The following is a 25,966-nucleotide window of genomic DNA, read 5'->3' as shown; positions in this document are numbered from 1 at the left end:
TGCCATGTAACCACCCCTCCAAGGCCTTCACTGAATGGTCAATGAAATCAACCCAGTCTTGTGAAGACTCCTTTTTGGTCTCTCTGAACTTTATCCTGTACTGTTCAGTGGTTAAGCCATAACCATCCAGGAGTGCATTCTTAAGAACTTGGAAATTATTAGCATCATTTTCTTTCACAGTAAGGAGCCTATCCCTACCTTTTCCACTAAATGATAGCCATAGGATAGCAGCCCACTGCCTTTGAGGGACATCCTTGTAGGAGGCTGGACTGGCTTGTAGTGAGTACCAAGGGGTACTTGCACCTTGCACCAGGCCCAGTTATCCCTTATTAGTGTATAGGGTGTCTAGCAGCTTAGGCTGATAGATAATGGTAGCTTAGCAAAGCAGCTCAGGCTGAACTAGGAGACGTGTGAAGCTACTACAGTACCACCTAGTGTCATATGCACAATATCATAAGAAAACACAATACACAGTTATACTAAAAATAAAGGTACTTTATTTTTATGACAATATGCCAAAGTATCTTAGAGTGTACCCTCAGTGAGAGGATAGGAAATATACACAAGATATATATACACAATAGCAAAAATATGCAGTATAGTCTTAGAAAACAGTGCAAACAATGTATAGTTACAATAGGATGCAATGGGGAAACATAGGGATAGGGGCAACACAAACCATATACTCCAAAAGTGGAATGTGAACCACGAATGGACCCCAAACCTATGTGACCTTGTAGAGGGTCGCTGGGACTATCAGAAAATAGTGAGAGTTAGAAAAATAACCCTCCCCAAGACCCTGAAAAGTGAGTGCAAAGTGCACCAAAGTTCCCCTAAGGACAAAATAGTCGTGTTAGAGGGAAAATGCAAGGAAAACACAAATCAGCAATGCAACAACGATGGATTCCTGACTGAGGGTACCTGTGGAACAAGGGGACCAAGTCCAAAAGTTACAAGCAGCTCGGAGATGGGCAGATGCCCAAGAAATGCCAGCGGTTGGTGCAAAGAAGCTCTTACTAGGCTGAAGAACTGTGAATACTGCAGGAACGACAAGGGCTAGAGACTTCCCCTTTGGAGGATGGATCCCCCACGCCTTGGAGAGTCGTGCAGAAGTGTTTTCCCGCCGGATGGACGCCAACAAGCCTTGCTACACGCAAATCGTGCGTTTGGCGTTTTTGGACGCTGCTGGGGCCCAGGAGGGACCAGGAGGTCGCAAATTGGACCTGCAGAGAGAGGGGACGTCGAGCAAGACAAAGAGCCCTCACTGAAGCAGGTAGCACCCGGAGAAGTGCCAGAAACAGGCACTAAGAGGATGCGTGAAACGGTGCTCGCCGAAGTTGCACAAAGGAGTCCCACGTCGCCGGAGACCAACTTAGAAAGTTGTGCAATGCAGGTTAGAGTGCCGTGGACCCAGGCTTGGCTGTGCATGAAGGATTTCCGCCGGAAGTGCACAGGGGCCGGAGTAGCTTGCAAAGTCGCGGTTCCCAGCAATGCAGCCCAGCGAGGTGAGGCAAGGACTTACCTCCACCAAACTTGGGCTGAAGAGTCACTGGACTGTGGGGGTCACTTGGACGGTGTCGCTGGATTCGAGGGACCTCGCTCTTCGTGCTGAGAGGAGACCCAAGGGACCGGAGATGCAGCTTTTTGGTGCCTGCGGTTGCAGGGGGAAGATTCCGTCGACCCACGGGAGATTTCTTCGGAGCTTCTGGTGCAGAGAGGAGGCAGACTACCCCCACAGCATGCACAAGCAGGAAAACAGTCGAGAAGGCGGCAGGATCAGCGTTACAGAGTTGCAGTAGTCGTCTTTGCTACTATGTTGCAGGTTTGCAGGCTTCCAGCGCGGTCAGCGGTCGATTCCTTATCAGAAGGTGAAGAGGGAGATGCAGAGGAACTCGGCTGAGCTCATGCATTCGTTATCTAAAGTTTCCCCAGAGACAGAGACCCTAAATAGCCAGAAAAGAGGGGTTGGCTACCTAGGAGAGAGGAAAGGCTACTAACACCTGAAGGAGCCTATCACAAGGAGTCTCTGACGTCACCTGGTGGCACTGGCCACTCAGAGCAGTCCAGTGTGCCAGCAGCACCTCTGTTTCCAAGATGGCAGAGGTCTGGAGCACACTGGAGGAGCTCTGGACACCTCCCAGGGGAGGTGCAGGTCAGGGGAGTGGTCACTCCCCTTTCCTTTGTCCAGTTTCGCGCCAGAGCAGGGGCTAAGGGGTCCCTGAACCGGTGTAGACTGGCTTATGCAGAATTGGGCACCTCTGTGCCCAACAAAGCATTTCCAGAGGCTGGGGGAGGCTACTCCTCCCCTGCCTTCACACCATTTTCCAAAGGGAGAGGGTGTCACACCCTCTCTCAGAGGAAGTTCTTTGTTCTGCCATCCTGGGCCAGGCCTGGCTGGACCCCAGGAGGGCAGATGCCTGTCTGAGGGGTTGGCAGCAGCAGCAGCTGCAGTGAAACCCCAGGAAGGGCAGTCTGGCAGTCCCAGGGTCTGTGCTACAGACCACTGGGATCATGGAATTGTACCAACAATGCCAGGATGGCATAGAGGGGGCAATTCCATGATCATAGACATGTTACATGGCCATATTCGGAGTTACAATGGTGAAGCTACATATAGGTAGTGACCTATATGTAGTGCACGCGTGTAATGGTGTCCCCGCACTCACAAAGTTCAGTGAATTGGCTCTGAACAATGTGGGGGCACCTTGGCTAGTGCCAGGGTGCCCTCACACTAAGTAACTTTGCACCTAACCTTTACCAGGTAAAGGTTAGATATATAGGTGACTTATAAGTTACTTAAGTGCAGTGTAAAATGGCTGTGAAATAACGTGGACGTTATTTCACTCAGGCTGCAGTGGCAGGCCTGTGTAAGAATTGTCAGAGCTCCCTATGGGTGGCAAAAGAAATGCTGCAGCCCATAGGGATCTCCTGGAACCCCAATACCCTGGGTACCTCAGTACCATATACTAGGGAATTATAAGGGTGTTCCAGTAAGCCAATGTAAATTGGTAAAATTGGTCACTAGCCTGTTAGTGACAATTTGAAAGTAATGAGAGAGCATAACCACTGAGGTTCTGGTTAGCAGAGCCTCAGTGAGACAGTTAGGCACCACACAGGGAACATATACATGCACACCTATGAGCACTGGGGCCCTGTGTGACAGGGTCCCAGTGACACATACATATAGGCCACAACCCTATGAGCACTGGGGTCCTGACTAGCAGGATCCCAGTGACACATAACAACCATACTGAAAACATGGTGTTTTCACTATGAGCACTGAGGCCTGGCTATCAGGATCCCAGTGAGACAGTGAAAACAGTGACAAACACCCTGACATACACTCACAAACAGGCCAAAAGTGGGGGTAACAAGGCTAGAAAGAGGCTACCTTCTCACAATCCTGTACAACACAGGCCCTCTCAAGTGCAGCAAACCACTTGTTAATGTCATCCCCCTCCTTATAAGGGGGAACTATCTTGTGCAGATTCCTGGAATCATGCTCTTTTGCAGGATGACTATGGGGAATACTGCTGCTGCCACCATGGGTTTCTAAACCCAGTTTCTGTCTCTCCTTCTCTACTTCTAAAGTCTGTCTATCCAAATCCAGCTGTTGCTTCTTGAGCTTCAGTCTGGTTTGTTCCACTCTCAATCTATTGAGCTCCCTTTCTAACAATCTGTCATCAGGGTGGGTGGGAGGGACATGTCTTGAAACAGAAGTATGGTGAGAATGGACAGAAGGAGACCTGTCCCTTACAGAAGCCACCCTAACAGCTTGGCTAACAGAAACATCACTACCAGTATGGTGAGAATAAATGCTTTTGCTATGATGTGAGACAACACTATTTATATGGTGTGGCTCATCATCATTACCAACTATGCTAGACTGTCTAGTAATGGGCAGGCTAGGAAGTTTCTTTCCTGAATCTTTTCCTGGGGGAGTCCCTGGATCAGATTGAGAACCATTAGCTACTTTTTCACCAGATTGGGCACTTATGGCCTTATCCTGTACTCTAAGCATGTTAATTAACAGTTCTAAGGAAGGATTCTTCCCTACACTCAAACCTCTCTCTATGCAGAGATTCCTTGCTCCTTTCCAGCTAAGGTGATCATTTTTCACTGTATATATGTTGTTTTAGTTGTATGTGTCACTGGGACCCTGCAAGCCAGGCCCCCAGTGCTCATAAGTGTGCCCTGAATGTGTTACCTGTGTTTTGACTAACTGTCTCACTGAGGCTCTGCTATCCAGAACCTCAGTGGTTATGCTCTCTCATTTCTTTCCAAATTGTCACTAACAGGCTAGTGACCAATTTCACCAATTTACATTGGCATACTGGAACACCCTTATAATTCCCTAGTATATGGTACTGAGGTACCCAGGGTATTGGTGTTCCATGAGATCCCTATGGGCTGCAGCATTTCTTTTGTCACCCATAGGGAGCTCTGACAATTCTTACACAGGCCTGCCACTGCAGCCTGAGTGAAATAACGTCCACGTTATTTCACAGCCATCTACCACTGCACTTAAGTAACTTATAAGTCACCTATATGTCTAACCTTTACCTGGTAAAGGTTAGGTGCAAAGTTACTCAGTGTGTGGGCACCCTGGCACTAGCCAAGATGCCCCCACATTGTTCAGGGCAAATTCCCCGGACTTTGTGAGTGCGGGGACACCATTACACGCGTGCACTACACATAGGTCACTACCTATGTGTAGCTTCACAATGGTAACTCCGAATATGGCCATGTAACATGTCTATGATCATGGAATTGCCCCCTCTATGCCATCCTGGCATAGTTGGCACAATCCCATGATCCCACGGGTCTGTAGCACAGACCCGGGTACTGCCAAACTGCCTTTTCAGGGGTTTCACTGCAGCTGCTGCTGCTGCCAACCCCTCAGACAGGTTTCTGCCCTCCTGGGGTCCAGCCAGGCTTGGCCCAGGATGGCAGAACAAAGGACTTCCTCAGAGAGAGGGTGTTACACCCTCTCCCTTTGGAAAAAGGTGTTAAGGTAGGGGAGGAGTAGCCTCCCCCAGCCTCTGGAAATGCTTTCATGGGCACAGATGGTGCCCATTTCTGCATAAGCCAGTCTACACCGGTTCAGGGACCCCTCAGCCCTGCTCTGGCGCGATACTGGTCAAAGGAAAGGGGAGTGACCACTCCCCTGACCTGCACCTCCCCTGGGAGGTGCTCAGAGCTCCTCCAGTGTGCTCCAGACCTCTGCCATCTTGGAAACAGAGGTGCTGCTGGCACACTGGACTGCTCTGAGTGGCCAGGGCCAGCAGGTGACGTCAGAGACTCCTTCTGATAGGCTGCTTCAGGTGTTGCTAGCCTATCCTCTCTCCTAAGTAGCCAAACCCTCTTTTCTGGCTATTTAGGGTCTCTGCTTTGGGGAATTCCTTAAATAACGAATGCAAGAGCTCATCAGAGTTCCTCTGCATCTCTCTCTTCACCTTCTGCCAAGGAATCGACTGCTGACCGTGCTGGAAGACTGCAAAACTGCAACAAAGGAGCAAAGACGACTACTGCAACTCTGTAACGCTGATCCTGCCGCCTTCTCGACTGTTTTCCTGGTGGTGCATGCTGTGGGGGTAGTCTGCCTCCTCTCTGCACTAGAAGCTCCGAAGAAATCTCCTGTGGGCCGACGGAATCGTCCCCCTGCAACCGCAGGCACCAAAGAACTGCATTACCGGTCCCCTGGGTCTCCTCTCAGCATGACAAGCGAGGTCCCTTGAATCCAGCAACTCTGTCCAAGTGACTCTCACAGTCCAGTGACTCTTCAGTCCAAGTTTGGTGGAGGTAAGTCCTTGCCTCCCCACGCCAGACTGCATTGCTGGGAACCGCGTCTTTTGCAGCTACTCCGGCCTCTGTGCACTTCCGGCGGAAATCCTTTGTGCACAGCCAAGCTTGGGTCCATGGCACTCTAACCGGCATTGCACGACTTTCTAAGTTGTCCTCCGGCGGCGTGGGACTCCTTTGTGCAACTTCGGGTGAGCACCATTTCACTCCTGTTTGTAGTGCCTGTTTGGCACTTCTGCGGGTGCTGCCTGCTTCTGAGAGGGCTCCATGTCTTGCTGGGCAACCCCTCTGTCCCCTGACGCAATTGGCGACATCCTGGTCCCTCCTGGGCCACCGCCGCATCCAAAAACCCTAACCACACGAATTGCAGCTAGCAAGGCTTGTTGGCAGTCTTTTGGTGGGAAAACACATCTGCACGACTCTTCACGACTTAGGACGTCCATAATCTAAAGGGGAAGTTTCTAGCCCTTGTCGTTCCTGCAGAATCCTCAGCTTCTACTGCCTAGTAGCAGCTTCTTTGCACTCACAGCTGGCATTTCCTGGGCATCTGCCCATCTCCGACTTGCTTGTGACTTTTGGACTTGGTCCCCTTGTTCCACAGGTACCCTCGTTTGGAAATCCATCGTTGTTGCATTGCTGGTTTGTGTCTTTCCTGCAGAATTCCCCTATCACGACTTCTATGTCATTTGGAGAACTTTAGTGCACTTTGCACTCACTTTTCAGGGTCTTGGGGCAGGCTATTTTTCTAACCCTCACTGTTTTCTTACAGTCCCAGCGACCCTCTACAAGGTCACATAGGTTTGGGGTCCATTCGTGGTTCGCATTCCACTTTTGGAGTATATGGTTTGTGTTGCCCCTATCCCTATGTGTCCCCATTGCATCCTATTGTAACTATACATTGTTTGCACTGTTTTCTAAGATTATACTGCATATTTTTGGTATTGTGTACATATATCTTGTGTATATTTGCTATCCTCATACTGAGGGTACTCACTGAGATACTTTGGCATATTGTCATAAAAATAAAGTACCTTTATTTTTAGTATATCTGTGTATTGTGTTTTTCTTATGATATTGTGCAAGTGACACTAGTGGTACTGTAGGAGCTTCACTCGTCTCCTAGTTCAGCCTGAGCTGCTCTGCTAAGCTACCATTATCTATCAGACTAAGCTGCTAGACACCCTATACACTAATAAGGGATACCTGGGCCTGGTGCAAGGTGTAAGTACCCCTTGGTACTCACTACAAGCCAGTCCAGCCTCCTACAGTCACTAGCCTGTTAGTGACAATTTGGAAAGAAATGAGAGAGCATAACCACTGAGGTTCTGGATAGCAGAGCCTCAGTGTGAGAAAGTAGCCTCTTTCTAGCCTTGTTACCCCCACTTTGGGCCTGTTGGTGAGTGTATGTCAGGGTGTTTTCACTGTATCACTGGTATCCTGCTTGCGAGGGCCCAGTGCTCATAGTGAAAACCCTATGTTTTCAGTATGTTTGTTATGTGTCACTGGGACCCTGCTAGTCAGGACCCCAGTGCTCATAAGGTTGTGACCTATAGGTATGTGTTCCCTGTGTGATGCCTAACTGTCTCACTGAGGATCTGCTAACCAGAACCTCAGTGGTTATGCTCTCTCTTTACAAATTGTCACTAACAGGCTAGTGAGCATTTTACCAATTTACATTGGCTTACTGGAACACCCTTATAATCCCTAGTATATGGTACTGAGGTACCCAGGGTATTGGGGTTCCAGGAGATCCCTATGGGCTGCAGCATTTCTTTTGCCACCCATAGGGAGCTCTGACAAATCTTACACAGGCCTGCCACTGCAGCCTGAGTGAAATAACGTCCACGTTATTTCACAGCCATTTTACACTGCACTTAAGTAACTTATAAGTCACCTATATGTCTAACCTTTACCTGGTAAAGGTTAGGTGCAAAGTTACTTAGTGTGAGGGCACCCTGGCACTAGCCAAGGTGCCCCCACATTGTTCAGAGCCAATTCCCTGAACTTTGTGAGTGCGGGGACACCATTACACGCGTGCACTACATATAGGTCACTACCTATATGTAGCTTCACAATGGTAACTCCGAATATGGCCATGTAACATGTCTATGATCATGGAATTGCCCCCCTCTATACCATCCTGGCATAGTTGGCACAATCCCATGATCCCAGTGGTCTGTAGCACAGACCCTGGTACTGCCAAACTGCCCTTCCCGGGGTTTCACTGCAGCTGCTGCTGCTGCCAGCCCCTCAGACAGGCAGCTGCCCTCCTGGCGTCCAGCCAGGCCTGGCCCAGGATGGCAGAATAAAGGACTTCCTCTGAGGGAGGGTGTTACACCCTCTCCCTTTGGAAAATGGTGTGAAGGCAGGGGAGGAGTAGCCTCCCCCAGCCTCTGGAAATGCTTTGTTGGGCACAGAGGTGCCCAATTCTGCATAAGCCAGTCTACACCGGTTCAGGGACCCCTTAGCCCTGCTCTGGCGCGAAACTGGACAAAGGAAAGGGGAGTGACCACTCCCCTGACCTGCACCTCCCCTGGGAGGTGTCCAGAGCTTCTCCAGTGTGCTCCAGACCTCTGCCATCTTGGAAACAGAGGTGCTGCTGGCACACTGGACTGCTCTGAGTGGCCAGTGCCACCAGGTGACGTCAGAGACTCCTTGTGATAGGCTCCTTCAGGTGTTGCTAGCCTATCCTCTCTCCTAGGTAGCCAAACCCTCTTTTCTGGCTATTTAGGGTCTCTGTCTCTTGTGATTCCTTAGATAACGAATGCAAGAGCTCAGCCGAGTTCCTCTGCATCTCTCTCTTCACCTTCTGATAAGGAATCGACTGCTGACCGCGCTGGAAGCCTGCAAACCTGCAACAAAGTAGCTAAGACGACTACTGCAACTCTGTAACGCTGATCCTGCCGCCTTCTCGACTGTTTTCCTGTCTGTGCATGCTGTGGGGGTAGTCTGCCTCCTCTCTGCACCAGATGCTCCGAAGAAATCTCCCGTGGGTCGACGGAATCTTCCCCCTGCAACCGCAGGCACCAAAAAGCTGCATTACCAGTCCCTTGGGTCTCCTCTCAGCACGACGAGCGAGGTTCCTCGAATCCAGCAACTCTGTCCAAGTAACTCCCACAGTCCAGTGACTCTTCAGTCCAAGTTTGGTGGAGGTAAGTCCTTGCCTCACCTCGCTGGGCTGCATTGCTATGAACCGCAACTTTTGCAGCTACTCCGACCCCTGTGCACTTCCGGCGGAAATCCTTTGTGCACAGCCAAGCCTGGGTCCACGGCACTCTAACCTGCATTGCACGACGTTCTAAGTTGGTCTCCGGCGACGTGGGACTCCTTTGTGCGACTTCGGGTGAGCACCGTTTCACGCATCCTTGTAGTGCCTGTTTCTGGCACTTCTTCCGGGTGCTACCTGCTGCTGAGAGAGCTCCCTGTCTTGCACGACGTCCCCTCTCTCTCCTGGTCCAATTTGCGACCTCCTGGTCCCTCCAGGGCCACAGCAGCGTCCAAAAACGGAAACTGCACGATTTGCAGCTAGCAAGGCTTGTTGGCGCTCTTTCGGTGGGAAAACACTTCTGCACGACTCTCCACGGCGAGCGGGATCCGTCCACCAAAGGGAAAGTCTCTAGCCCTTTTCGTTCCTGCAGAAAACCGCAGCTTCTTCTGTCCAGTAGAAGCTTCTTTGCACCCGCAGCTGGCATTTCCTGGGCATCTGCCCATCTCCGACTTGCTTGTGACTTTTGGACTTGGTCCCCTTGTTCCACAGGTATCCCAGATTGGAAATCCAGCGTTGTTGCATTGTTGGTTTGTGTCTTTCCTGCATTATTCCTCTAAACACGACTTCTTTGTCCTTAGGGGAACTTTAGTGCACTTTGCACTCACTTTTCAGGGTCTTGGGGAGGGTTATTTTTCTAACTCTCACTATTTTCTAATAGTCCCAGCGACCCTCTACAAGGTCACATAGGCTTGGGGTCCATTCGTGGTTCACATTCCACTTTTGGAGTATATGGTTTGTGTTGACCCTATCCCTATGTTTCCCCATTGCATCCTATTGTAACTATACATTGTTTGCACTGTTTTCTAAGACTATACTGCATATTTCTGGTATTGTGTATATATATCTTGTGTATATTTCCTATCCTCTCACTGAGGGTACACTCTGAGATACTTTGGCATATTGTCATAAAAATAAAGTACCTTTATTTTTAGTATAACTGTGTATTGTGTTTTCTTATGATATTGTACATATGACACTAAGTGGTACTGTAGTAGCTTCACACGTCTCCTAGGTCAGCCTGAGCTGCTCTGCTAAGCTACCATTATCTATCAGCCTAAGCTGCTAGACACCCTATACACTAATAAGGGATAACTGGGCCTGGTGCAAGGTGCAAGTACCCCTTGGTACTCACTACAAGCCAGTCCAGCCTCCTACACTCAGTGAGACAGTTAGTCATAACACAGGTAACACATTCAGGGCACACTTATGAGCACTGGGGCCCTGGCTGGCAGGGTCTCAGTGACACATACAATTAAATAACATATATACAGTGAAAAATGGGGGTAACATGCCAGGCAAGATGGTACTTTCCTACACAACCCCCCCCCCAACGAAGGACAATAAGACTAGTCATTACCTGATGGGTCTTCATTGTCTAAGTGGAAATATCTGCATTGGAGTGGGTACTCCCAGGTCTATGTTCCACTGTATAGTCCATTCCCTGTAGGGATATGGACCACCTCAACAATTTAGGATTTTCACCTTTCATTTGTTTTAGCCAAAGTAGAGGTTTGTGGTCTGTCTGAACAATGAAGTGAGTGCCAAACAGGTATGGCCTCAACTTCTTCAGTGCCCAGACCACAGCAAAGGCCTCCCTCTCTATGGCAGACCAACGCTTTTCTCTAGGGTCAACCTCCTGCTGATAAAAGCAACAGGTTGATCCTGGCCCTCAGAATTAAGTTGTGATAAGACTGCCCCTACCCCCAAATTCAGATGCATCAGTTTGGACAATGAATTTCTTGGAGTAACAGGGGCTTTTCAGGACAGATGCAGAGCACATGGCCTGCTTCAGCTCCTCAAAAGCTTTCTGACAGTTTGCTGTCCATAATACCTTCTTAGGCATTTTCTTGGATGTGAGGTCATTAAGAGGGGCTGCAATGGAGCCATAGCTCTTTATGAACCTCCTATAGTACCCAGTGAGGCCTAAAAAGGCTCTCACCTGAGTCTGAGTAGTAGGGGGAACCCAATCTATAATAGTTTGGATTTTCCCCTGAAGTGGTGCAATCTGTTCTCCACCTACCAGGTGTCCCAGATAAACCACTTTCCCTTGCCCTATCTGGCACTTTGAAGCCTTGATAGTGAGGCCTGCCTTTTGCAGGGCCTCCCAAACTTTCCATAGGTGGACCAGGTGATCATCCCAGCTGGAGCTAAAGACAGCTATATCATCTAGATATGCTACACTAAAAGCTTCCAGCCCTTGCAGGACTGTGTTCACCAACCTCTGAAAAGTGGCAGGTGCATTTTTCAATCCAAAAGGCATTACTGTGAATTGGTAATGGCCTCCAATGGTTGAAAATGCAGTTTTTGCTTTTGCATCTTCTGATAACTTGATCTGCCAATACCCTGCAGTCAAATCAAAAGTGCTTAGATACTTGGCAGATGCCAGTGTATCTATTAGCTCATCTGCCCTGGGTATAGGGTGAGCATCAGTTTTGGTTACCTGGTTGAGACCTCTGTAGTCAACACAAAACCGCATTTCCTTCTTTCTATCCTTGGAATTATGTTTTGGTACAAGCACCACAGGAGAGGCCCATGGACTTTCAGAGTGCTCAACCACTCCCAGTTCAAGCATTTTCTGCACCTCTTGCTTTATGCAGTCTCTGACATGGTCAGGCTGCCTATAGATCTTACTTTTGACAGGCAAGCTGTCTCCAGTATCTATAGTGTGCTCACACCAAGAAGTGGTACCTGGCACAGTAGAGAAGAGTTCAGAAAACTGACCCAGGAGATTTATGCAGTGGTCTTTCTGCTCAGAAGTAAGACAATCTGCCAAAACTACACCTTCCACAAGAGCATCTTGTTCTGTGGAAGAGAAGAGATCAGGGAGAGGGTCACTCTCTTCTTCCTGTCCCTCATCAGTTGCCATGAGCAGGGTGAGATCAGCCCTGTCATAGTAGGGTTTCAGGCGATTGACATGGAGCACCCTAAGGGGACTCCTGGCAGTGCCTAAGTCAACTAAGTAGGTGACTTCACCCTTTTTCTCAACACTTATGTGGGGTCCACTCCATTTGTCTTGGAGTGCTCTTGGGGCCACAGGCTCCAAGACCCACACTTTCTGCCCTGGTTGGTACTGAACCAAAACAGCCTTCTGGTCATGCCATTGCTTTTGGAGCTCTTGGCTGGCCTGAAGGTTTTTACTGGCCTTTTTCATGTACTCAGCCATCCTTGATCTGAGGCCAAGTACATAGTCCACTATGTCTTGCTTTGGAGCTTTTAAAGGTTATTCCCAACCCTCCTTAACAAGTGTTAGAGGACCTCTCACAGGGTGACCAAATAGGAGTTCAAAGGGGCTGAAGCCCACTCCTTTCTGGGGTACCTCCTGTAAGCAAAAAGGAGGCATGGTAAAAGTATATCCCATCTCCTGCGGAGTTTTTCAGGGAGTCCCATAATCATGCCTTTGAGAGTTTTGTTAAATCTCTCCACCAGTCCATTTGTTTGTGGATGATAGGGTGTGGTGAACTTGTATGTCACACCACACTCCTTCCACATGGCCTTTAAGTAAACAGACATGAAATTGCTTCCCCTGTCTGATACCATCTCTTTTGGGAAGCCCACCCTGGAAAAGATTCCCAGGGCCTTTGCCACTGCAGGAGCTGTAGTGGTCCTTAGGGGAATTGCTTCAGGATATCTGGTGGCATGGTCCACTACCACCAAGATAAACCTATTGCCTGAAGCAGTAGGAGGGTCAAGGGGGCCAACTATGTCAACCCCTACCCTTTCAAAGGGAACCCCAACCACTGGCAGTGGGATAAGGGGTGCCTTTGGGGTGCCACCTGTCTTGCCACTGGCTTGACAGGTTTCACAGGACTTACAAAATTCCTTTGTGTCCTCTGACATTCTAGGCCAATGGAACAAGGGAACAAGTCTGTCCCAAGTTTTCATTTGCCCCAAATGTCCAGCTAAGGGAATGTCGTGGGCTAGAGTTAGGAGGAACTTTATGTACTTCTGAGGAATCACCAATCTCCTGGCAGCTCCAGGTTTTGGATCCCTTGCTTCAGTGTACAAGAGGTTGTCCTCCCAGTAAACTCTGTGTGAGTCACTGACATCCCCATTTGCTTGTTTGACAGCTTGCTGCCTTAGACCCTCTAGTGTGGGACAGGTATGCTGTGCCACACTCAGCTCCTCCCTGGCAGGCCCCCCCTTCACCCAAAAGCTCAGCAGTGTCTGCTTCCAGCTCCTCTGGTGTAGGTTCTGCACAGGGTGGAAATTCCTCTTCCTCAGAATTAGAATCCACTGTAGAGGGAGGGATAGTAGGTAGTGTTTTACCTTTACTAGCCCTAGCTTTAGGGAGCACTTGGTCCATTCTTCCAGGATCCAAGTCACCCTGTCCTTTTTGCTTTTTGGCCTGAGCCCTGGTCAAAGCAAAAATATGCCCTGGAATGGCCAGCATTGCTGCATGAGCCTCCAACTCCACTTCTGCCCAAGCTGATGTCTCTAAATCATTTCCTAATAGACAGTCTACAGGTAAATCTGAGGCAACCACAACTTTCTTTGGGCCAGTAACCCCCCCCCCCAGTTGAGATTCACAACAGCCATGGGGTGGCTAAGGGTGTTGTTATGAGCATCGGTTACTTGGTACTGGTGACCAAGTAGGTGTTGTTCAGGGTGGACCAGTTTCTCTATTACCATTGTAACACTGGCACCTGTGTCCCTGTAGGCCTGAACCTCAACACCATTTATTAGGGGTAGTTGCTTGTACTTATCCATGTTAAGGGGACAAGCAACCAAGGTGGCTAAATCAATAGCCCCCTCAGAGACTAACACAGCCTCTGTGGTCTCCCTAATCAGACCAACCCCAACTAAGTTACCAAAAGTGAGCCCAGCTACTCCCTTGGATTGGCTATTAGTAGGTTTGCTCCCACCACCACTGCTATTACTAGGGCCACTAGGTGTAGCAGCAGGGGTTGTAGTGGTAGGAGGCTTGAGGCTTGGTGCTTTTCTTTGGACAACTGGGATCTGTTGTCCAATGGCCTTTTATTTTACATAAATAGCACCATGGTTTCTTTTCTTTGTTTTGATTTGAAGAGGATTTGGGCCCACCACCCCCACCAGAGTGTTTTTGTGGGCCTGATGAAGACTCATTTTTAGATTTGTCCCCACCCTTGTCAGAAGACTTACCATCCTTCATCTTGCCATCTTTGTCGCCCCCTGTATGAACTTTTCTGTTCACCCTTGTTCTGACCCATTTGTCTGCCTTCTTTCCCAATTCTTGGGGAGAGGTCAGATCAGAGTCCACCAGGTACTGGTGTAACAAATCAGACACACAATTATTAAGAATATGGTCTCTCAGGATTAAGTTATACAGGCTTTCATAATCAGTAACTTTACTGCCATGTAACCACCCCTCCAAGGCCTTCACTGAATGGTCAACAAAGTCTACCCAGTCTTGGGAAGACTCCTTTTTGGTTTCTCTGAACTTCATCCTGTACTGTTCAATGGTTAAGCCATAACCATCTAGGAGTGCATTCTTAAGAACTTTGAAATTATTGGCATCACTTTCTTTCATAGTAAGGAGCGTATCCCTACCCTTTCCACTAAATGATAGCCATAGGATAGCAGCCCACTGCCTTTGAGGGACATCCTGTACAACACAGGCCCTCTCAAGTGCAGCAAACCACTTGTTAATGTCATCCCCCTCTTTATAAGGGGTAACTATCTTATGCAGATTCCTAGAATCATGCTCTCTTGCAGGATGACTATGGGGAATACTGCTGCTGCCACCATGGGCTTCCAACCCAATTTTCTGTCTTTCTCTTTCTATCTCTAAGGACTGCTTATCTAAATCCAGCTGTTGCTTCTTGAGCTTCAACCTGGATTCCTCCACTCTCAATCTATTGAGCTCCCTTTCTAACACTCTGTCATCAGGGTGGGTGGGAGGGATATGCCTAGAAACAGAAGTATGGTGAGAATGAACAGAAGGAGACCTGTCCCTAACAGATGGCACCCTAACAGCTTAGCTAACAGAAACAGCACTTCTACTATGATGAGAAGGAATACTCTTACTGTGATGTGAGACAACACTATCAGTGTGATGTGACTCTACATCAGTACCAGCTATGCTAGGTTGTCTGCTAATGGGCAGGCTAGGAAGTTTCCCTTCTAAATCTTTTGCTAGGGGTGCCCCAGGGTCAGATTGGGAACCATCAGCTAATTTCTCCACAGAAGTGCCACCTCTGGCCTGTTCAACAAGCATATTAACCAACAGTTCTCTAGGGGGATTCTTCCCTACACTTAAACCTCTTTCTATGCAGAGACTCCTTGCTCCTTTCCAGCTAAGGTGATCATAAGCAAGTTTGGACAGATCAACAGTTTGGCCTGTGCCAGACATTTTAGAAAGTGTTTAAGTGATAGAAAAAGTGAGAAAAAGTTTTTCAGAACTTTTTGAAAGACAGAAAAAAAACTTTTAAAACTTTTTAAGAACTTTTTAGAGAGTTTAGAAGTACTTTTCAGCACTTTAGCAAAGAAGTGAAAGGAGAAAAGCAAAACGTTTTGGTTAGGTGTACATACACTGAACTTGTTTTGTATATTTTTCTCCTATGAAAAGTACAATGACAAAAGTGGTAAGTAGTTGCAAAGTACTTATCCCACTTCTGCACAACCAATGTAGGAGGCTGGACTGGCTTGTAGTGAGTACCAAGGGGTACTTACACCTTGCACCAGGCCCAGGTATCCCTTATTAGTGTATAGGGTGTCTAGCAGCTTAGGCTGATAGATAATGGTAGCTTAGCAGAGCAGCTTAGGCTGAACTAAGAGACGAGTGAAGCTCCTACAGTACCACTAGTGTCACTTGCACAATATCATAAGAAAACACAATACACAGATATACAAAAAATAAAGGTACTTTATTTTTATGACAATATGTCAAAGTATCTCAGTGAGTACCCTCAGTATGAGGATAGCAAATATACACAAGATATATGTACACAATACCAAAAATATGCAGTATAGTAATAGAAAACAGTGCAAACAGTGTATAGTTACAATGGGATGCAATGGGGACACATAGGGATAGGGGTAACACAAACCATATACTCCAAAAACCACGAATGGACCCCAAACCTATGTGACCTTGTAGAGGGTCGCTGGGACTGTAAGAAAACAGTGAGGGTTAGAAAAATAGCCCACCCCAAGACCCTGAAAAGTGAGTGCAAAGTGCACTAAAGTTCCCCAAAGAGCACAGAAGTCGTGATAGGGGAATTCTGCAGGAAAGACCAAAACCAGCAATGCGACAACGATGGATTTCCAGACGAGGGTACCTGTGGAACAAGGGGACCAGGTCCAAAAGTCACGATCAAGTCGAGAGTGGGCAGATGCCCAGGAAATGCCAGCTGTGGGTGCAAAAAAACTGCTACTGGACAGTAGAAGCTGAGGATTCTGCAAGAACGACAAGGACTAAAAACTTCCCCTTTGGAGGATGGATGTCCCACGTCGTTAAGAGTTGTGCAGAAGTGTTTTCCTGCGGAAAGACCGTAAACAAGCCTTGCTAGCTGCAAGCTTGCGGTTTAGAGTTTGTGGATGCTGTTGTAGCCCAGGAGGGACCAGGATGTCGTCAATTGCGTGAGGGGACAGAGGGGGTGTCCAGCAAGACAAGGAGCCCTCTCAAAAGCAGGCAGCACCCGCAGAAGTGCCAGAACAGGCACTACAAAGTGGAGTGAAACGGTGCTCACCTGAAGTTGCACAAGAGAGTCCCACGCCGCCGGAGGACAACTCAGGAGGTCGTGCAATGCAGGTTAGAGTGCCGTGGACCAAGGCTTTGCTGTGCACAAAGGAAATCCTGGAAAAGTGCACAGGAGCCGGAGTAGCTGCAAAACACGCGGTTCCCAGCAATGCAGTCTAGCGTGGGGAGGCAAGGACCTACCTCCACCAAACTTGGACTGAAGAGTCACTGGACTGTGGGAGTCACTTGGACAGAGTTGCTGAGTTCAAGGGACCTCGCTCGTCGTGCTGAGAGGAGACCCAGAGGACCAGTGATGCAGTTCTTTGGTGCCTGCGGTAGCAGGGGGAAGATTCCGTCGACCCACAGGAGATTTCTTCGGAGCTTCTAGTGTAGAGAGGAGGCAGACTACCCCCACAGCATGCACCACCAGGAAAACAGTCGAGAAGGCGGCAGGATCAGCGTTACAGTGTTGCAGTAGTCGTCTTCGCTACTTTGTTGCAGTCTTGCAGGCTTCCAGCGCGGTCAGCAGTCGATTCCTTGGCAGAAGGTGAAGAGAGAGATGCAGAGGAACTCTGATGAGCTCTTGCATTCGTTATCTAAGGAATTCCCCAAAGCAGAGACCCTAAATAGCCAGAAAAGAGGGTTTGGCTACTTAGGAGAGAGGATAGGCTAGCAACACCTGAAGGAGCCTATCAGAAGGAGTCTCTGACGTCACCTGCTGGCCCTGGCCACTCAGAGTAGTCCAGTGTGCCAGCAGCACCTCTGTTTCCAAGATGGCAGAGGTCTGGAGCACACTGGAGGAACTCTGGGCACCTCCCAGGGGAGGTGCAGGTCAGGGGAGTGGTCACTCCCCTTTCCTTTGTCCAGTTTCGCGCCAGAGCAGGGCTGAGTGGTCCCTGAACCGGTGTAGACTGGCTTATGCAGAAATGGGCACCATCTGTGTCCATGAAAGCATTTCCAGAGGCTGGGGGAGGCGACTCCTCCCCTGCCTTAACACCTTTTTCCAAAGGGAGAGGGTGTAACACCCTCTCTCTGAGGAAGTCCTTTGTTCTGCCTTCCTGGGCCAAGCCTGGCTGGACCCCAGGAGGGCAGAAACCTGTCTGAGGGGTTGGCAGCAGCAGCAGCTGCAGTGAAACCCCTGAAAAGGCAGTTTGGCAGTACCCGGGTCTGTGACAGGATGGGCAATTCCATGATCATAGACATGTTACATGGCCATATTCGGAGTTACCATTGTGAAGCTACACATAGGTAGTGACCTATGTGTAGTGCACGCGTGTAATGGTGTCCCCGCACTCACAAAGTCCGGGGAATTTGCCCTGAACAATGTGGGGGCACCTTGGCTAGTGCCAGGGTGCCCACACACTAAGTAACTTAGCAAATAACCTTTACCAGGTAAAGGTTAGACATATAGGTGACTTATAATTTACTTAAGTGCAGTGGTAAATGGCTGTGAAATAACATGGACGTTATTTCACTCAGGCTGCAATGGCAGGCCTGTGTAAGAATTGTCAGAGCTCCCTATGGGTGGCAAAAGAAATGCTGCAGCCCATAGGGATCTCCTGGAACCCCAATACCCTGGGTACCTCAGTACCATATACTAGGGAATTATAAGGGTGTTCCAGTAAGCCAATGTAAATTGGTGAAATTGGTCACTAGCCTGTTAGTGACAATTTGGAAAGAAATGAGAGAGCATAACCACTGAGGTTCTGGATAGCAGAGCCTCAGTGAAACAGTTAGTCATAACACAGGTAACACATTCAGGGCACACTTATGAGCACTGGGGCCCTGGCTGGCAGGGTCTCAGTGACACATACAACTAAAACAACATATATACAGTGAAAAATGGGGGTAACATGCCAGGCAAGATGGTACTTTCCTACACTGCTGTCTGAGTATGGAGGGATCTCTGGCTTGATAGTTAATTGGGGGAAATCTTGCATATTCCCGTTAGTCAGCTGGCCCCCAGCGAGACAAGATAATACCCCATCAGGCCAATTAAAATGGTGCTTCGACACATTTAAATATCTAGGGGTCATCGTCTACCACAGAGCAGAAGACCTCAGGGATGGCAATCTGGGGAGAGCGTTGACATCTATAAAGAGCTCAATGCGTTTCTGGAATAAACTACCACTCTCACCACTGGGAAAGGTTGCCATAGCCAACATGCTGGTACTGCCCAGGCTGCTGTATTACTTTGCTGCCCTGCCGATCATTATCCCCAAAAGTTTTTTCAACAGTTTAAATTCCGCACTAGTACAGCTGGTGTGGGGTGAGGGCAGAAGGCGGGTCGCACTCACTACACTACATCACCCGGTGGCAGCGGGTGGACTGGGCGCCCCAAACTTTGAGCTCTACTCCGCGGCCGCACAGCTGCAGTGGATCTTAAATTGGATCCATAGTCCCAGCTCAGCGGAAGCTACCTGGCTGATAACCCGACTCCAGGGAGTCCCTCTGCTTGAGTGGCTTACGGACAAGTAAACCAAAAACACACGCGTAAATCCATTGATGGCAGCAGCACATGCATGCTGGAAGAAGTACATCCAAAAAGATGCCAAAAAACTTCCTTACTCACCGCTCCTACCACTAGAACGACTCCCCGGATGGGTGGAAGGCGGCTCTCTTTCGTCCGCAACCTGGATGGATGCGGGCATAAACACAGTAAGAGAATGTTTTGAGGAAGGAAAACTAATGTCCTTCGAAGCCATACAGGCCCTCACAGAGATCAGCCCAGGGCATTTTTTGGCATACCATGCTATATGCCACGCCATTAGAAATACATGGGCGTCTGGGGACTCCGAGCCAAGCACTTCAGCTACTCTGCACCACATGCTGAGTTGCGACACCCGAGAAAAAGCAGTCTCAAACACATACAAACGTCTGAACCCCCGGAGTCTAATTTGCAAAAAGCTTGGGAGAGGTGGGATGCCGCACTGCCTGCCCCGATCACAGAGACAGAATGGCCAAAAGCCCTGAGTCACACATGCGAGGTCTCAAGAAACCCCAGATTCCGATACACACAGTTTAACTACCTACACCAGACATATTTGGCGCCAGCCAGGATCAAACGTATGTTTCCCGGGACGCACCCAACTTGCCCCAGATGCAAAACCCCAGCAGCACAATTTTATCACATGGTTTGGGAGTGCCCGCGGCTGCGGGGGGAGTAGACCGAGGTGGCCACGGCACTGTTGGAAATGACTGGCCTGAGCCTGGACGCGAATCCCAAATCCTGTCTACTTGGCCTCAGGACAAGGACAAAAAGATACAAACATTTGCACAGATTTGTAGGCTTGGCCTATGTAATGTACAAAAGACTGATAGCCATGAACTGGAAGGCCCCCAAGGCCCCTGACCTTGAGGCCTGGCTCACTCTCACGCTTCGCTGGGCACGTGCTGAATATCAGGTACTAACGAAACTGGCGCGGGGGGACTGCGGCACTCAGACTGCGAAGCCTGGGGCACACTGGTCTCCAAACTAGAGGCAAAGAACGATGAAAAACCCCCTTGAACCGTAGATAGCTGCGATTACCTAGTTAGCCGCGGGCTTAGCTCCAGCTATAACGCAACAGTAAACCAGGGGATGCGTATACACCTACTAATAGCGCCTCAGCACCAATATCAACACATCACACCCCCAAGCACACACAAGCCAAGCAGCACACATAAACCACTTCGCCTAATCAACAGATACAGGCTCCATGGAACACCAAGACCCCATCCCTGAGTGGGAGCCCTCAACTAGAACCCCAACCGGTAACGAAGCCCCCGCACAAAAGGAAGCCTTAAATACCTGGAAAAAAAAAAGACTAAACTGCGCGGACCTAGTGGTGTACGAAAGTTCTTAGTTGTTTGTTAAGGTTAATCAACGAGTGCTCAGCAAGTTACTGTAACTGACAACATCCTATGATTGCTGTTAACTGTGCACATCGCAATGTATGATTTTATTGAAAATTCAATAAAAACATGTTAAAAAAAAAAAATGTTTTAACTTATGTTGTGTTTTTTTCCATAGTAAAATTTAGGAATATTGTGATTTTTCTCCATTTTAGGTTCTTTATTTTACTGTTATATGTGACCTTTATACTTGTTACAATGTTAATATGTTTTTGTTAAGAGAGGAGATGTGCTGTAATCTTTTAAATTTAGCATGCTCTGGCCAATATTTATACTTTTTTTAGCGCCGCATTTGCGCCGCTTTTTGACGGAAAACGGCGCAAACCTACAAAATACAATGGTATTTTGCAAGTTTGCGCCGTTTTTGCGTCAAAAAACGACGCAAATGCGGCGCTAAAAAAGTATAAATACGGGCCTATATCTTTAACTGTGAAGTGTCACCATTGAGAATCTTGATTGTCAGGGATTCTGTTAAGGGAAGTTAAAGAGGAGCTTTTAATCTGCAAGCTGCTCACAGCATTGGCTTGAGGTGGATGCATTAAAGTACCGAAGTCAGACAAGTGTTGGAATACTTCTTGACACACTGATGTATAAAGTCATTGATTGGAAATTAGGAAATGAGCAGATCTGAAAAATCACTGGATTAGCTGGGCATTAGACGTGCAGAACAGGAATTCGGGTTAAAGCCCTTCGTCTCTGTCTTATGCTTATGGGTGTTATTTGAAAAGCTGGAAAACTGACTCTTGGTTAGAAAAATGATCAAGACTCTGTGGAGTAACCAGACAGTCTAGGGCAGTTGTGATTGTGCTGGTCGAACTATGTAAGACTATGGTCATCCAATAGAAATAAAAAACGCTCAACAACATTACATTGATTAATAACTTTTAAGATGCAGATGGCCCACTGTTTTTATTTCTTTCAGAATCAACTCCCCATACCCGAAAAAGGCACGCTGCTCCACATTCATAGGAAAAGCATACATGGTTCCGGTGGATGCACTCTCGGCAGAGACATCCGAGCTTCTCTCAAAACGCCGGATGAGCCTCTGTCGTGAGCACAGGAAAGAATGCTGGCCCCAATAATATTGTCAAAATGTATGCAAGAATTGGTATATGAATGACAATCTTCACATTTTGGTGCTGTACACATTAAACTACTTGAAATGAAAATTGAAATATTACTTGTATCTTTTCTCCTTCTCGTGATACGACCGAAAGAATGCGGTCATATTCCTTGACATGAAACTCTACCTCATTCACATTATCGAACACTGCTGCAAGGTGAGGCTACAAAAAACAGAAGAAAAATATGTTGAGTAACCAGACGTATATGGAATGAAAGCCCAACATAAGGGAATATACTTTATCACATGTATCCAAAAGGTTTGTGACAAGCCAGAGCTTATCAAATAACTTTATTCATACACCGAACACCTTGAAAAGTTTGATGGTCTTGTTTAAATTCCCCAGTGAAGTAGCAGTGCCTACCTGCAGATACGTGAGGGGCAATATTGGTGTACAAAAAGGGTAATTTGCATTATTTCTTATTTGTTACATGCGCAGCAAGTGCACATATTTGCCTCAATGTTTCATTGCAGTAGTGGTTTAAGGTTTTGGGGCATTTGCTGACGGCAATGTAGGTGCCAGAAGTACGCAACCAGATTGGTATATGGGGTATGATACTGTCACCCTTTCTGGGAGAGTGTCCCACTACAGGGAAAAATCAGTCTTATTTGCTGAGCCATCTTCTTGATGTATTCACAGGTAGTGGTGCAGGTGATCCCGGCCCCCTGATATATCTCCGCAAACAAAATTGTTGTCCATGGATTTTCATTTTTGATTTGTGTTTTTTGATCATTAGAGAAGTAATTTAGCTTGGGTAGACATTGCTGATCAGGGTCAAATTGTTGTCCGTAGATTTTCAATTTTGATTTGTGTTTTTGGATCATTACAGAAGTAAGTTAGCTTGGGTAGACATTGCTGATCCGTGCGAATTTTTCTGGACGACATTTTTAAAAATGGCAGATATGTGGCAGTGATGATGTAATATAGTAATAGTTCAGGAACCATGCAATATATATACTTCATTTTGATCTCAAAACATAGGTTTTGGGGGTCAGGTAGTCTTACAGAGAAAGAAAATAACTCCTCAGTGCAACCCTTCCACCATTTTCCAAAATGGCGGCTATACTAGAGGAAGAAAAGATATATATACAGTAGACATATATAGACATGAAACAAATAATAATGGTTTTAATGTTTATGATCTGAATATGAAAAAAATAAGGTTTATCACTCCTGTTTTAGATAGTTCTCTTTATTTTTCGGCAATCGCTTGTGGTACATTTGCAGAATGTTGAACATTTGAGAAGCGCATATCTACAGGGACATCTTTTTGTAGCACAGGTTTTGCAAGTACATGTACATGTAAGTTCTGTGGGTTTAGAAATTTCATAGGTTTTAGCACCCCATCAATATCTTCCCAACCAAATTCACACTGATCTTTCTCTACATATGCATGATCTGAAACATTTACACATCTTCTGATCAAGTAGAACGCTCTTCTAATGCGTCCACACATAGAATGTGACATTGGGGGAAGGTCACATAGCAGGACTGATTTCTTGAACTCACTGCACCGCAGATCATCAAATCTGTGACAGTAGGCAGGGTGATGGACTGTCCGACATGGAAGGTTGTCACTACCTTAGGTAGAAAAGAAGCCCTTGTGCGAAGCACCACTTTGTCAGGATGTATGGCAAGGAAAGGTGGCTTTGATGACAGAGCCTGGAGTTCACTAACTCTGCAGGCAGAAGTGATGGCAACTAAAAAGACAGTCTTTATAGTTAAGAGCCTTAGAGGACAGTTGTGAAGCGGTTCAAACGGGGTACACATAAGGGGGCATATTTATACTCCGTTTGAGCCGGAATTGCGTTGTTTTTTTTAACGCAATTTCGACGCAAAACGAACTCCATATTTATACTTTGGCGTTAGACGCGTCTAGCGCCAAAGTCCATGGAGTTTGCGTCATTTTTTAGCGTGGACACCTACTTTGCGTTAATGAGATGCAAGGTAGGCGTTCACGTCTAATAAATCGACTCCGAGGCATGTGCGTCGGATTTATACTCCCGGGAAAAATTCAAGCCCGGGAGTGGGCGGGTCCAAAAAAATGACGTACGCCCGCTTTTGCGCTGTTTTTTAGCGCCTGCAAAAGGCAGGCGTTAAGGGACCTGTGGGCTCTGAAGGAGCCCAGAGGTGCCCTCCCATGCCCCCAGGGACCCCCCCTGTCACCCTTGCCCACCCCAGGAGGACACCCAAGGCTGGAGGGACCCATCCCAGGGACATTAAGGTAAGTTCAGGTAAGTGTTTTTTTTTTTTTTTGTGGCATAGGGGGGCCTGATTTGTGCCCCCCTACATGCCACTATGCCCAATGACCATGCCCAGGGGACATAAGTCCCCTGGGCATGGCCATTGGGCAAGGGGGCATGACTCCTGTCTTTGCTAAGACAGGAGTCATTTCTATGGGGGTTGGGAGTGAAAAAAAATGGCGCAAATCGGGTTGAGGCGAAAAATTTGCCTCAACCTGACTTGCCCCATTTCTTGACGCCCAAGCCCCATATACCCTTCGCCGGCGCTGCCTGGTGTACGTCGTTTTTTTCCACACACACCAGGCAGCGCCGGCGGCTAACGCCGGCAAACGTCATTGATTAAATACGGCGCCTGCATGGTGCTTCAGAATGGCGTTAGCCGGCGCTAATTTTTTTGACGCAAAACTGCGTTAGCGCAGTTTTGCGTCAAAAAGTATAAATATGGGCCAAGGTATGTTAAGACCATGTTGAGATCCCATTGGGGCATGATGAATAGGATAGAAGGAAAGAGATGTGTGAGGACTTTAAGAAGCCTCCCAACTATGGGAGATTTAAAAAGGGAAGGCTGATCTGGTAACCTCAAGAAAGCAGAAATACTATAAAGAGAAGAATTTGAGAAAGAGGAGCAGATAGAGGATTGACAGATTTGTCGATGCATCATGCCATAAATTTCTTCCAATGTCAAGCATATACAGTTTTGGCTGAGGGAAGCCTGGCTGCCAAGATAACGTCACAGACTTCGGTGGCAAATCAAATGAAGTGAACTGCCGCCGCTCAATCTCCACGCATGAAGCCGCAGAGTTGACAGGTTCGGGTAGAGGAGCCTCCCATGCTTCTGCGATAGAAAATCCTCCAAAAGGGGCAGTCTGATCGGAGGAACTATGCCATGTTCAAGAGCTCAGCATACCAGACTCTTCGTGCCCAGTCCGGAGCCACCAATATTACTTGGGCCCAGTCTTGCCTGATATTCTTCAGAACTCTGGGCAGAAGGGGTATAGGCGGAAAGGCGTACACGAGGCCTGAATTCCACTCACGACGAAAAGCGCCGCAGAGCGTGTGCCGCCTTGGAAACTCTAACACCCAAAACAGCTGACATTGCGTGTTCTCTACGGAGGCAAACAAGTCTAACCAAGGTTCTCCCCACCGCAGGAAGAGACCTTGCACCACCTCCGGATGGAGACGCCATTTGTGATCAACCACGCATTGTCGGCTGAGTTTGTCTGCTCTGGCATTCAAGGAGCCTGCCAGGTGTTCAACCACCAGGGAAATGCCCTGATGTTCCAGCCAAGTCCAGAGGCAACCCGACCCCACTCCGCCTTGTTTGTTACAATTCAACATGGCGGTGGTGTTGTCTGTGAACACCTGCACTGCTTTCCCCTTGAGGGAAGGAAGAAATGCTTTCAGTGCTAGTTGAATTGCTCGGAGCTCCAAATGATTGGTATGGAGCCCGGTGTCCGTCGGAGACAAATGCCTCTCCCATGTAGCCACTCCATCCGAGGAGTGACGCATCTGTCTCGACGACCAGATCTAGTTGAAGAAAGGAGAGGGATCTGCCCTTGATCCAATCCTGTTTCTTTAACCACCACTGCAGGTCTCTCGCAGTTCCTTCCGAGATCTGGACCTTGTCGGAGAGATTCCCCTGATGCTGCGCCCACTGGAACTTCAGGTCCCACTGCAGAGCCCGCATATGCCATCTGACATTTTGAACCAGCAGGAAGCAGGAGGCCATGAGGCCCAGCAGCCTCAGAGTCATTCTCACCGAAATCCAGGACAGAGGCTGAAGCATCGGTATCATAGCCCGAATATCCTGGACTCGCTTTTCGGGAGGATATGCCCGAAACTGTACTGTATCCAGAACAGCTCAGATGAAAGGGAGCATCTGAGAAGGAGTCAGGTGTGACTTCGGCACGTTAATAGTGAACCCCAGTGAATGCAAAAGGTTCGCCGTAGTCTGGAAGTGGGAGAAGACTGCCTGGGG

General features: G+C 48.1%; 1 protein-coding gene across 1 annotated transcript in view; it reads right to left on the bottom strand.

Moving 5' to 3' along the window:
* The window catches only part of DNAH8 (dynein axonemal heavy chain 8), a 9,979,189-nt gene that overhangs the window by 4,121,928 nt on the left and 5,831,295 nt on the right, over positions 1 to 25,966 (bottom strand). Inside the window, exon 44 of the mRNA XM_069236651.1 lies at positions 21,803 to 21,907. Within this exon, the coding sequence (XP_069092752.1) occupies positions 21,803 to 21,907 (105 nt within the window). The remainder of the gene's footprint in view (positions 1 to 21,802; positions 21,908 to 25,966) is intronic.

The sequence above is a fragment of the Pleurodeles waltl genome, chromosome 5 (genome assembly GCF_031143425.1).
Source record: "Pleurodeles waltl isolate 20211129_DDA chromosome 5, aPleWal1.hap1.20221129, whole genome shotgun sequence".
Taxonomy (NCBI): domain Eukaryota; kingdom Metazoa; phylum Chordata; class Amphibia; order Caudata; family Salamandridae; genus Pleurodeles; species Pleurodeles waltl.
This window is presented reverse-complemented; position numbering and strand designations above follow the sequence as displayed.